Raw genomic sequence first — 13480 nt, forward strand, 5'->3', positions numbered from 1 at the left:
TTGGGTAAAATCTAAAATTTTCTAAAAGATAAAGAATTGATTAAATAAATGAATAGGTACCGATGCGCAAATTTTGAAATATATATTAACACATTATGTCAATATATCATTGGATATATGTGTAAAATAACTTTATACCTAATAGTGTATATAAATTAAATATATATTGATTAATATCCAAAATTTGAAATTTACTAACTTTGTAGTTATTATTAATTAAAGAATGACGGGATGTATAAAAGATGAATATGCTGGGGTTTTTTTAATCATAATAATCAATTTAATATTACATGGTAATTTATTGACCTTTGATTGGTTTTCTGTAGAAAGTAGTTTTACACTTCCAATGCACTCGGGATAAATTTATGTACACCTTCAATCCATTTTTGGACATTGCACATATCTAAAAACAACTTTTCACAAATAGTATTCAAACATTTGATAAAGAATTTACTTTTAATTTGAACAACAAAAATAAATAATCCACTTCTAAAATTAATAAATAAAATTCAAGATTCATCTGAACACAAACCCCAAGAGTTTGGTCATGGTACTAAAAAGACAGATATCGAATTCAAAACGTCTGGGATACGAGTCCCGCTAGTATTTCTAGAGAAAAGTAAACATAAATGTATTTGTAAGTATTATTTCAGTCCTAAGAATCTTTCATACTTTAAACTGAGACATCAATGCATCATGCCCTCACCCCAAATTTACACTATTAAGAAGAAATCCCATAAACACACAATTAGATAAACAGATAATAAAATTGGATCGCATTCCAAAACCACCTGTGCATCATATGGTAAAAATTTAATTGCCTAAAACAAACACATCACCAAGTTATTCAATCAAATAACTAGGAAACAATGAGAAATCCCTTGAAGGGAGGGTAATATAGTTCTATACTCGAGGAACCAGCACCACTTTTGTGATGTAATTTGTAACAGTCAGCTTCTACAAATCAAGATTGGATTCCTCCGGAATCACAGTCAGAGTCGCTGATTTATCGTTCGCCCTTTTAACTACAACCTTCACGGGCACCCGAACTTTGTCCCCCATCATTTCAATTACCTGCCAGTGAGAATAAATTAACAAATAAATAATTAAGCACATCAATCGTAATGAATTATTTCAAGGGTAACTTTTTTTTACTGGCCATGGAGACAGTTCTATGTTATGCACAACTCATGATTCTCCACACCAAGAAAGCCGTTAGAATTTCAAGTTTTAGCACAAACTTTTACAATCAAACTGCTTTGCTCACCAGATCATCTTATCTTAATAGACAATTAACAAAATCATAATAAAATACATAACATATCCAATATATAAAAATTAAACACATGCCAATACCTCTTTCATGCTTTCCACGGGCTTTCCATCAAATTGAACGACAACATCGCCAGGGAGGAACCCAGCACGATCACCAGGAGACCCAGGAGTTACCTAGTCAAAAAACATTTAAGTTCCCTTGTGACTAACACATAATTTCATTATATCAAGCATCCAGATGTTTCCATTGCATTGGTTAGTACAATTCATACTATCACAGAAGAGAAGATACAGTTACATGCTGCAAATAATTGCATTGAATAAACTAAATAACACGAAACAGAAGAAAATTGCCTATCTATCTATACTACTATTATCATTATTATCATTAAGGATTTGCCAACAATTTTGCAATCTATCCGTCACAAGAAACAGAACATGAAAATACTGCCCAGTTAATCTACATTTTGAAAGATTACATAAATACGGATCCCAAAACCGATCAATTAGGAACATACCATTGGTACAAGAATTCCCTTATTGACATTAGGGAATGAAGCATCTTTCTTTTTAAGCTGCGCAATAATCATCTCATTTAGATCAAGCATTCTTAGTCCAAGCCAAGGACGTATTACTCTCCTGAAAAAAAAAAGTTTATTGCGTTGTTACTCAACTTATTACATCCAAAAAACTCAAGTATGAAGTATGGACCACATAAAAAATATGAAACAATAATTGTTTATGTGGAGTATAAGATAAGATATTCATAAAAGGTAAAAATTGTAAGAGTTTGTCTAATTTGACATTCTACTTGGACAATAAAAGATCCTTTTTGACTGTTACATGTAACACAAACGGCAAGCTAAACAATACTTTATAACAATTAGCATACCACTTTCAAATCAATATGCAATAAAATAGCACAGATGAAACCAAAACATACCCACTTTTCTTGAAATGGTCTATAATTTTACACACAGAGTCGATTGGTACAGAAAAACTCAACCCATCAGCATCCAACACTTTCATAATGTTCACTCCAACAATTTCACCATCCATATTCACAAGTGGCCCTCCAGAATTTCCCTGTGCCATACAAGCAGATAACATGCAAGTTGATATTTGGTTTGTACACCACATCCATATTTAGCTTGGCTTATGTGGGAAGAGGAAGACATTTCACATACCATATTAATTGCACAATCTGTTTGTAAATACTCCCTTGGCATGCCTCTCAACCCCAAATCACTGCTTTTGCGGTCAACGCAACTACGGCAAAAATCATACAAGACATGAGTATGTTGGCCCAAAAGACATTTAAAACATTACTACTTGTTAAATCTAAATGGTATAATTTAGAACACAAGAATATAGCTTAAAATCATGACACATATTTTACAGCTGGAAATTATTTTCTTCGCACCTTACGATACCAGCAGTAACAGTATTCTGAAGGGAAAGCGGACAACCCATGGCAATTACCCAATCCCCGGGACGAAGCCTAGTTGAAGAGCCCAGCTTTGCTTCTGGTAGTGGGGTTTCAGCATTTATCTTAAGAACAGCAATATCTGAATGCATGTCAGCATTCACCAGTTTCGCCTCAAATGTCCTTCCATCTTGCAAAGTGACTTCAATCTGTAGTACAATTGATGTTGTATGAGTATGCATGCAATAGGTGCAATGAGTTTCCATGGTCATATATTATAGGATATAAATCTGATGTCTTCATGGAGACAAACTATAGAGAATAAGAAACTAAAATGTTTTAATATACAATAGCTTGCATATGATAGTCCAAAATGATTTGCATGTATATACACTTAAATAAGAGATAACAATTCATTTTAAGAATATGCAGAACCAATCATTCAAGCAAGCAAGGAACTGTACAATGCCTACAACTTAATGAACAACTACACGACACTCTTTGGATTACATGATAAACTATCATATATACTTGTAATGGAGCTTATGCGTGAGACTGAAAATTGGACGTTAAGGCTTTTTTTGCAAGTTTGGAGGGGAAAGGAGGGCTTTGGAAGAAGGGAGTATATGGGAAAATGGTGAAATCTTTCACATTTGTTTAGAGTGTTTTTATAGAGAATGATAAATAAATAATATATTCTTAATTTTGAGAATATTGTGACAACATAAATTAAATTTGAAGAATTCATATAAACCCTCGAAAACCCTCCAGAATTTCCTTCCAATACAATTTGAGTTCCGCCAATTAGGAGGATTATATGTTATAAAGAAAAATCAACCCCCAAAACCCTCCCCTCCCAAACTCCTCTATTCTTCCACTTGTTACTTTCCTTTTTTCAAAATCCTCCCCTCCCACCCTTCCCCTCCAAACTCGCACACAAAACCTAAAGAGACAAAATGAAAGTAACCCAGTGTTACAGCTATGAGAATGTTAAAAATCGATAGGTGGTCGTACAAGATAAGAATGGGATTACATTGGAAAGGAAATTGTGGAAGCTCCCATTATAAAAAGAAAATGGTGGACTCTCATCTTAGATGGTTTGGACAAGTGTGTTGACATATGAATTCACTGGTTAGGAGAATTAACCAGATGAAAAATAATTCAACATTTAGAGTGAATGGAAGACTAACATAAACTATAAGTCCAACCATTAGCACGGATTTAGAAGTAAACAATATATCTTGAAATATCTAATATGGGAATTTTGGGACCTTCTAGTTATGGTATATACAATAGGAAATGATGGCACCATCAAATTCTAATCAATGCAGCTGACCTCGCCTAAAGGATTGGTTGTTTCTACTTTCTATTGTTGTTGCAATTATGGTGTATATGTGAAAAACTAAGGTATGCCAAAATAATGAGAGATCATTTTTATTCAGTTCTGTGGGCAATACAAACATATTGAACTTACTAAGAAATGCTCTATATTGTTGGGAATGGATCAGTGGATTTTCAAACCATGAAATGCAGCTTAACATACTATGTAACCCAACGAAGTGTTAAGCAGCCCTAACTTTAAGTCATCCAAAACGCTAAACCCTAAACATAAATCTATAAGAAAAAATATCATAGAATTCTAGCTTGAAACTGGCTGCATGTCAATTCAAATGAAACAAGATTTTGGGAAACATCCAAATGTACTCTTATCTTATGCTACATTTACATTACAGAGAACTCTAAACTTACCGGCACTTTTTTCTCAATTTCAAGATAGTGTATATATTCTTGTTCAAAAAGATAGTGTATATATTTAGAAAGATAAACCCTATCATGAAGACAAACCTTCCCTTTGGATGAACTTCTTGCACCATGAAAATCAGCCACAACATGAGCACATGTCAAGATTGTACCGTCCTTATTAATGATTGTTCCTGAGCAAATACTACTCATTCCTCCAGTAATCCCAAAAAATTCTACAAAGCCAATACTCCCAATAATCAGCATAATCTCAAAAGAGGTGAAAATTCATACAAATCATTCAGATAAAAAAGTTAAAAAAAACCTTTTGGAATTGAAATATTAACAACAGCAGGACCAACTTTAGCAGCTGCGTTCGCAATAGTATCTCTGCCAAAACAACCACACGGCTTTGACCCATCATGAACTTCCCCAGAAGTTTCCTTAGATATGTCATTGTCGGACAAAGGAACAGGACTGACTCTATACGAAGACAGCGGAATTATTCCTACAAATTCAATTCTAATCATAAAAGAGTCATCAAAACATACATAATAATCAATACACAAAATTCAAAGAAAAGGAGAACATACCATGTTGATCGAATGATGGCAAATGTCGAAGTAACAAATCATATGGCAATGCCCATCTCAACCATGGTGTATCTTGTAACGGCAAATGAAACCTCGCGCTTACAGACGTTCCTAAATTTGAAGCCACATTACTTCAATTAATTAATACTTTAAAAAGGATTTAAAATTAATGTCAGTGTATAATTAGGTTTTATTCCACCGATCAATCATAATCCTTGAAAATCACTATAATTATTTGATTTCAGTTATATCTAACTTAAAATTCATATAAACAATTTGTAATTAATTGACATTTCATCAAAATTAATCTCAGTAAAAACAGATTAATCAGGTTAAGTTGCTCACTGGAACCAGTATCGGAGCACAGTAGTGACGAACCAGCAGCCACAATCCCTACCACTCCAGCGACGGAGCTTCTATTCAAACGTGCAAGATTCCTCTGTCACACATTTCAACCCTAAATAAATCAGAGATTCAACCAAACTTTTTCTTCAAAAATTATCAAAAAGCAACTGCGAACTAAGGAAGAAGCAACAATTACCAAGAAATAGCTCATAATAGCTTCCAACGCTAAAATTCCAAAACCCTTCAACGCAAAAACAAAGCGAAACTATTCTCAGTGTTCAAAACCCCCCAAGAGAAACAAAAGTAGGGCCGTGAATATGGGATTGTAACAGGCCCAATAACCCGCGGCCCAATAACAAACGTTCATTTGTCTTCCAAAAATACGTGCGTGGTGCCGGTAAAAAAATCTTGAAAAGTAAAAAATCAACCGTTCACAATGAGGCAGTTACTTATCGAAACCGTTCGTTCAAAATGAGAATTGTTACTCCGTTTGGTATAATTACTACAAGATAAAAATGAAATAACAAAAGTATGAAAATAAAATGCTTAAACTCTCATAAGTTTTGGCTCGACCGATAAAAAATGCCAAAATTGTTAATCCAGATGTTGTGACCTAATTCAAACCCGAGATATCACGTAAAAATTTTATTGAATTACCATTTCATCTAAGACAAAAAAAAAAAGTATAGAAATAAAATAGATTCATTTATATTCAACGAAATGCTACATTTATCCAACAAAAATAGTTAGATTAAAGAGATCAAAACAAGTTTACTTCTGCAACAAATTACATCTAATGTAAAACCCTAATTAGAAGATTATACAAATGTAAAAATCTAGTTCTTCGGTGACTTCGACGCAGTCTCTGCAGCAACGGAACCAGTTTTCTTTGGCAACAAAATAGGGTTAATATTTGGCAAAACTCCACCATTAGCAATTGTTACACCTTGAAGCAATTTTCCTAATTCATCATCATTTCTCACAGCAAGACACACATGTCTAGGGTTGATTCTATTCTTCTTGTTATCTCTTGCAGCATTCCCAGCCAATTCAAGAACCTACATTACATTAATTAAAACCTAATCAGCATCAAATTTATTAATTAATTAATCAATTATTATAAGTTTCCAAAAATACCTCGGCGGCGAGATATTCGAGAACAGCGGCGAGGTAAATAGGAGCACCGGTACCAAGACGCTGTGAATAACGACCTTTCTTCATGAACCTAGCGACACGACCAACGGGAAATTGAAGACCGGCTTTGGAAGATTTTGAAACGGCTTTTTTTCTATCACCGCCTCTTCTTCCACCGGCACCTATGGTGGTTGATGATATTGTTGCTTCTGCTTCCATTATTTTGTGATCCTGAAAAAGCGGAAAATGAGAATGTGGTTTTTTCTTTGAATTTGGATGATGTAGTGAGAAGATGGTGAAGGCGCGAGTTGTTAAATAGTAGGTAAATGACAAATGTTAGTTATCGCGTTTAAATCTGTGATTAGATCTAACAGTGGGGATTGTATGATGTTGGCGATCCGTGGCTTTTTGCATCGTGGTTTTATTAATCTACGGTCATGTAGTTTGCCACGCTGGCGATCCGTGTGATAGTCTTTTTGTCCAATGATGTCATTTTCATCATTAGTAACTGAAGGAAGTTTAACTTTTAAGTTTTAATTAACTGTTTCTTTTTTCTCCTTAAAAAAAAAACAAATAAAATAATGCTCATCTCATTTTTTCTACGGAGTAGTGTATATAATTATTTTGAGTTTGTCAATATACATAACTATTTTGAGAGAAAAATTAAGGATTGTGCACTATGCTAGACTAGATACATGGAGGTGGTTATTATTATTTAAAAAGAGTTTTTTTTGCTTTTTAATTAAAAAAAAAAAATTATCTTTTTGTGAGAGGAACATGAAAAATTGCATCCAAAACAATGCATATAAATTTTGTCCAAAAATTAATATGTACCGTATTGGCATAAAATAATTTTAGGTTAAATATATTTTTTGTCCCTATAATTTTCAAGAATTTTCGTTTTTGTCCTTAAATTTGTTTTCACATTTTTTAGTCCATGAAGTTTCACCGGTCAATAATTTTACTTCATGCCGTTGACATGGGTTTAATGGTGGATAATATGGCAGTGACGTGGCTCTACCGCTTGTATTATTTTGGCTTGCCATGTCACCAATCAGTTTTTTTTTTGCACCCCCAATCCCAATTAAAAGGAAAAAATTTTCTAATTATTTGCAATTTCTTCTCTAATTAGTTCGTTTTGTTATAACCAAATTTTTATGAACAAAAGAATTTAGAAAAATAAAAAAAATTAGTTAATTAATAATTAAATTGAGAAAAAGAAAAATTTAGTCTCTAAATTGTGCATTCAATGCTTTAATGATGTAAAAGTTATTCTCCCTTATCATTACTTTTTGCATTTGTTTAGTATTTTTTTAGTATGCTTAACTAGTGTTCCGGGGGCACCGTTTAGCATGACGCATAATATTATACGGTTAACCAATACTCCCTCCGATTCTATATAATTTTCTTTTTTAACTTTTTAGATTCATTGTGAAATCTATATATATATATTCATTTCACAATGAATCTAAAAAATATAAGTTTTCTTATATATAGGACTGGATGGAGTAATATCTTTGTATCGTGCCATTTTACATGATATTTTTTTAATATTAGATGGAAAATTAAATTATTTTTATTGGATATCGATGTAAGATTAATTTACATTGATAATGTATATTCATTTTTACAAATAAGCTAACTTATAACTTATTATACTTGCTTATAAGCTTGTTTCATAAAATTAGATGTGTTTGCTAACAAACTTTTTTTTACCAGCTTATAGTTTTTTTTCAAATGCTATTTCGAGTAGCGTTTGAGCTTATTAAGGATAAGTCAACTATGGTTTAATTAGGAGAATAATTGTGATTATGGCACATCATTGTATATAATTATTAGCTTACTGTCAGCATGAGTTGTCTATTAGAAATCAATAGCAATCTCTTATTTCTAGCAATTTCTTTATGTATCATTAGTAGTATCATTAGTGCTCAGGTTGTATATAAACAACACAATTGTAATGTAATGATAATAAGACAATATATATAATTTCCTCTCTTTTATATGGTAACAAGAGCCATTAGTCTCACGACAATTTTTAAGATCCATAGCCTTTTTTTTTTCTTCCTTCCACCATGTCTTCCACTGCACCTTCAAACACCAACAATGGCAACACATTCGTGGTAGGTACCAACACTGTGATTGTCCTAAACACCCAACACTCCCTCAAACTCACAAACACCAACTACCCTGCATGGCATGTTCAAATGAATGCTCTATTCATTGGATATGATCTCAGTGGATTCATAGATGGCACAAAACCATGTCCTGCTGCAACTGATTCAAACTTCAGTTATTGGAGAAGGCAAGATCAATTAATCTTGCATGCTATCATCACTTCTGTTGATCCCAGCATTATTACTGCTCTTGGCACTGTGAAAACTTCAAAGCAAGCCTGGGAAACACTCAAGAAAATGTTTGCTAGCAAAACACGTGCTTGAATCATGCACCTCAAGGAGCGACTTTCCCGCTTTAACAAAGGAACCAGTACGATTCCTGTATACCTTCAAGGTATCAAGGCTGTTGCAGATGAGTTGGCACTCATCAACACACCTCTGGATGATGTAGATCTTGTCATTCACACACTGAATGGGCTCGGTCCTGAATATCGAGAGATAACCGCTGCTCTTCGCACTCGCGAAAACCTTATCAGTTTTGAAGATCTTCATGATCTTCTCTCTGACTTTGAAAATTATCTCAAAAGAGATGAAATCATGAATGAAAACACTTCACTTCCACCCATTGCAACAGCAAATGCAGCATTCAAAGGAAAACCACACAACAAAAATCGTGGTCCTTCAAACCACAAAACACTTCGACCAACCTCACCGACTTCATCCCATCATGATGTCTGCCAGTACTGTGACAAGCCGGGACACACTGCTAAGATCTGCTACAAACTGCGTGGATACCCGAGACACCGAAATAATCCTATGGCACATCATGCTCGAGCCACTTCCCGTCAGCCTCCACAAGATTGGATCATGGATTCTGGTGCAACACACCATATCACCAATGCCTTGGATAATCTTCATTTCAACAATCAATATCATGGTTCAGATGAACTTTTAGTTGGAGATGGCTCTGGACTTCCAATCATGCACACTGGTAATACTTCTCTTAAAACTTCTTCTCAACCACTTAAATTATCTCATGTTTTACATGTCCCAAAAATTTCAAAAAATCTGCTTTCAATTTCATCCCTGTGTCAAACTAATCAAATTTCTGTGGAATTTTTTTCTGATCATTTTTTGGTGAAGGATCTGAAGACAAGGGCCCCTCTAATCAAAGGTCACCATAAAGAAGGCCTCTACTTCCTCCATCAACCATCAACCACTCCCGCAGCCCACCTCACTACCTCCAAAACTACTCCATGGCATCACATCCTCGGTCATCCGTCTGCTCGCATTTTGAGACAATTTCCCTTCATTCAGCAAATAAAACAAAAGGATCAACACCCGTGCATTTCATGTAACATAGTCAAGAGTCATAAGCTACCATTCTCTACATCGAGTCTTTGTAGTAAACAACCACTTGAACTATTGTATACAGATGTATGGGGACCATCCCCCAATAAATCAATAGATGGTTATTCTTATTACTTAATTATTGTTGATCACTTTACAAAATATGTTTGGTTTTATCCCTTGAAATTTAAATCAGATGTTTCTAGCATTTTTCCCAAATTTAAAAGTCTTGTTGAAAAATTCTTTAACTTGCCCATAATCACTCTCTACTCCGATAATGGAGGTGAATTCATTAAGCTAAAACAATTTCTTACCACTCATGGAATCTCTCATTACACCACCCCGCCTCACACCCCCGAATTAAATGCTACAGCTGAGAGACGCCATAGACATATAGTAGAAACGGGAAAAGCCCTTCTTCATACCGCAAAACTACCTCCATCTTTTTGGAGCTTTGCTTTTCGGACTGCTGTGTACCTAATAAATCGACTTCCAACATCGTTACTTAACATGAAATCTCCTATCCAGATCCTCCATCACACCAAACCTAACCTCTTTCACCTTCACTCCTTCGGCTGCCTATGTTTCCCATGGCTACGACCCTACACCTCAAACAAACTACAACCTCGATCTCAACCATGCATATTTATTGGCTATGCTGACACCCAATATGCATATCATTGTCTTGACCCCATCACACACAAAATATACACATCACGCCATGTAAAATTCTATGACAACATTTTCCCATATACCAGCCTTACCACTATACCCTCACCACCACCAACTCAAGACATTATAACAAATGAACCCATGCATACTGTTATTCCAATCCATTCATCAACTCAACAATTACCTATGACACACCCTCCCACTTCTCAGCCGGTGATCGATGAAGAGGGTCCTGCGGCTTTAGCACCATCATCAGGTAATGCTCTAACTACTCCACAATCTACCCCAAACATACTTGTGCCTACTAACCAAATTGCAGCTCCCGCAATACAAATAAGACCAGTAACTCGGTCTCAAAACAACATTTTCAAACCAAAGAGACTTTTTCAAGTCACAAAATATCCTTTAGTGGAAAATGTTGAGCCTTCCACTATCAAGGAAGCCATGAAGCATGAACATTGGAGAAAAGCCATCAATGCAGAATTTGAGGCACTACTGAAAAATGGAACTTGGTCACTTGTTCCTCCTCCCAAAGATACCAATATTGTGGGATGCAAATGGTTGTTTCGCATTAAAAGAAATGTTGATGGGTCCATCTCCCGTTATAAAGCACGACTTGTAGCAAAAGGTTTCACCCAATCCTATGGTGTAGATTTTCATGAAACTTTTGCTCCGGTGGTCCGCCCTCAAACCATCAAAATCATTCTCTCCTTGGCTTTAGGAAACAAATGGCAAATGCATCAATTGGATGTTAATAATGCATTCCTGCAAGGGGATCTTAAAGAACAAGTTTACATGACACAACCTCCAGGACTCAAGGATTCACAACATCCTCACTATGTGTGCAAACTACACAAGGCTATATATGGTCTTCGTCAAGCTCCTAGAGCATGGCATGAGGCATTGAAAAGCTTCACTTTGGCCTATGGTTTTCAATGCAGCAAAAGTGATCCATCATTATTCATATATTATGCTTCAGGTGTCATATCTTACTTCCTTGTGTATGTTGATGACTTGCTTATCACAGGGAACAACAATAAGTTTCTAACTCAGTTCATAACCTCACTCTCACAAAAATTCTCCTTGAAGAACATGGGAGCTCCTCACTATTTTTTGGGAATAGAACTCATTCCCACTCCGTCCGGCATGATTTTATCTCAGCACAAGCATATAAGAGATGTCCTGCAACGCTTTGACATGGAGGGGGCAAAGCCTGCACCGACACCCCTCTCAGCCACGGCCACTCTCAAACTCCATGATGGAACACCTTCCACTGATGCAACTGCATACCGTAAAATCATTGGAGCCCTCCAATATCTCAACCTCACTAGACCGGACATCTCTTTCTCCATCAATAAACTTGCTCAATTCATGCACAAACCCACTGCACAACATCTACAGCATCTTAAAAGAATACTTCGCTACCTCAAATCAACCATCAATCATGGTATTCTTTTGCAGCCTTCATCTACCTGCAACTTAGTAGCTTATTCTGATGCAGATTGGGGTGGAAATGTTGATGACCGTACTTCGACATCAGCATATATTATTTTTCTCGGTCCAAACCCCATCTCATGGCTATCCAAGAAGCAAAGAACAGTAGCAAGATCGTCGACAGAAGCTGAATATAGAGCAATTGCTACAACCACTTCAGAAATCATGTGGCTTGTCAACCTTCTCAGTGAACTCCATGTTTCAATGACTATCCCTCCACGGCTACTATGTGACAACATTGGAGCTACTTATCTTTGTGCGAACCCGGTTCTTCATTCCCGCATGAAACATATATCTATGGACTACCATTTTGTACGTGAGCAAGTTCAAGCAAATAAATTGCAAGTGTCTCATGTCTCCACAAAAGATCAACTTGCTGATATTCTCACCAAACCTCTTGCCACTGCCAAATTCGTTGAACTTACTTCCAAGATGAAAGTTACAAATGGTAACTTTATCTTGAGGGGGCATATTAAGGATAAGTCAACTATGGTTTAATTAGGAGAATAATTGTGATTATGGCACATCATTGTATATAATTATTAGCTTACTGTCAGCATGAGTTGTCTATTAGAAATCAATAGCAATTTCTTATTTCTAGCAATTTCTTTATGTATCATTAGTAGTATCATTAGTGCTCAGGTTGTATATAAACAACACAATTGTAATGTAATGATAATAAGACAATATATATAATTTCCTCTCTTTTATAGAGCTTATATCTTATAATTTTTTACATTTTATTCCATTTTTACCTGATAAAAAAAAACTACCCACTATGTCTTAATGCCATTTTTAGGTGTTGATATACCTTTTTTTTTGTTAGAATAAAGTGTTACCGAGTATTTTTTTACAGATAGTTTGTATTCAATTTTTTTTTTATCTTATGATTAATTTTATCTTTTTAACTCATAAGATCAATCAATCTGTTCTATTCCAAAAAAAAAATATACACATTTAATATAATCTATTCCAAAAAATACACATTTATATTAAAAAAAAAAAAAACACATTTATCAATTTTTTTTACAATTTTTTTTTCTTTTTCTACTTTTCTCTAAATTGTGTGCGCGTCTAAACCTTTAGAATAATTTGTGATTGTGATTAGACTAATATTACTCTTGAAATTAGTTTTTACAGTTGCGCGCATATGATACTTTTACTTTAAAAAAAATTGCTCTTGAAGTATATATTCACCGATGGATATAATAAATAATTTTTACAAGACTTAATTATCATCTTGAGTAGGACCTTTGTTTTTTTCATTCTAAAAAGTTGAAACTTTTTTGGAGAATTACTACTTGAGAAATCAAAGTTCAATTCTACTAGTACCC

At 34.7% G+C, this 13480-nt stretch overlaps 2 protein-coding genes across 2 annotated transcripts; both read right to left on the reverse strand.

Moving 5' to 3' along the window:
* Nucleotides 1-573: 573 nt before the first annotated feature.
* Nucleotides 574-5681, reverse strand: LOC123890924 (putative protease Do-like 14). Its single transcript, XM_045940673.1, has 11 exons — nucleotides 5576-5681; nucleotides 5380-5473; nucleotides 5035-5145; nucleotides 4767-4949; nucleotides 4547-4677; nucleotides 2699-2910; nucleotides 2463-2544; nucleotides 2219-2361; nucleotides 1794-1914; nucleotides 1357-1449; nucleotides 574-1074 (listed from the first exon to the last, which is right to left on the reverse strand). Exons 1-11 carry the CDS (start codon nucleotides 5588-5590, stop codon nucleotides 958-960), a joined length of 1302 nt encoding a protein of 433 aa, XP_045796629.1. The 5' UTR covers nucleotides 5591-5681; the 3' UTR covers nucleotides 574-957.
* Nucleotides 5682-6075: 394 nt separating this feature from the next.
* LOC123890925 (probable histone H2A.5) lies at nucleotides 6076-6822 on the reverse strand. The gene is made up of 2 exons (XM_045940674.1): nucleotides 6517-6822; nucleotides 6076-6437 (listed from the first exon to the last, which is right to left on the reverse strand). The coding sequence occupies exons 1-2, from the start codon at nucleotides 6730-6732 to the stop codon at nucleotides 6216-6218; spliced, it is 438 nt and encodes a 145-aa protein (XP_045796630.1). The 5' UTR covers nucleotides 6733-6822; the 3' UTR covers nucleotides 6076-6215.
* Nucleotides 6823-13480: the final 6658 nt, after the last annotated feature.

The sequence above is a fragment of the Trifolium pratense genome, linkage group LG6 (assembly GCF_020283565.1).
Source record: "Trifolium pratense cultivar HEN17-A07 linkage group LG6, ARS_RC_1.1, whole genome shotgun sequence".
Lineage (NCBI taxonomy): Eukaryota > Viridiplantae > Streptophyta > Magnoliopsida > Fabales > Fabaceae > Trifolium > Trifolium pratense.

Excerpts from the sequence above, each read along its gene's own strand:
- LOC123890924 (XM_045940673.1), bottom strand. Across the intron at positions 2,362-2,462 it reads CAGATTGTGCAATTAATATG|GGAAATTCTGGAGGGCCACT; the intron begins GTATGTGAAATG and ends TGTATGGCACAG. Across the intron at positions 1,450-1,793 it reads AGGGAATTCTTGTACCAATG|GTAACTCCTGGGTCTCCTGG; the intron begins GTATGTTCCTAA and ends TTTTTTGACTAG.
- LOC123890925 (XM_045940674.1), bottom strand. The coding sequence starts at position 6,732 with ATGGAAGCAGAAGCAACAATATCATCAACCACCATAGGTGCCGGTGGA. Across the intron at positions 6,438-6,516 it reads TCGAATATCTCGCCGCCGAG|GTTCTTGAATTGGCTGGGAA; the intron begins GTATTTTTGGAA and ends AATGTAATGTAG.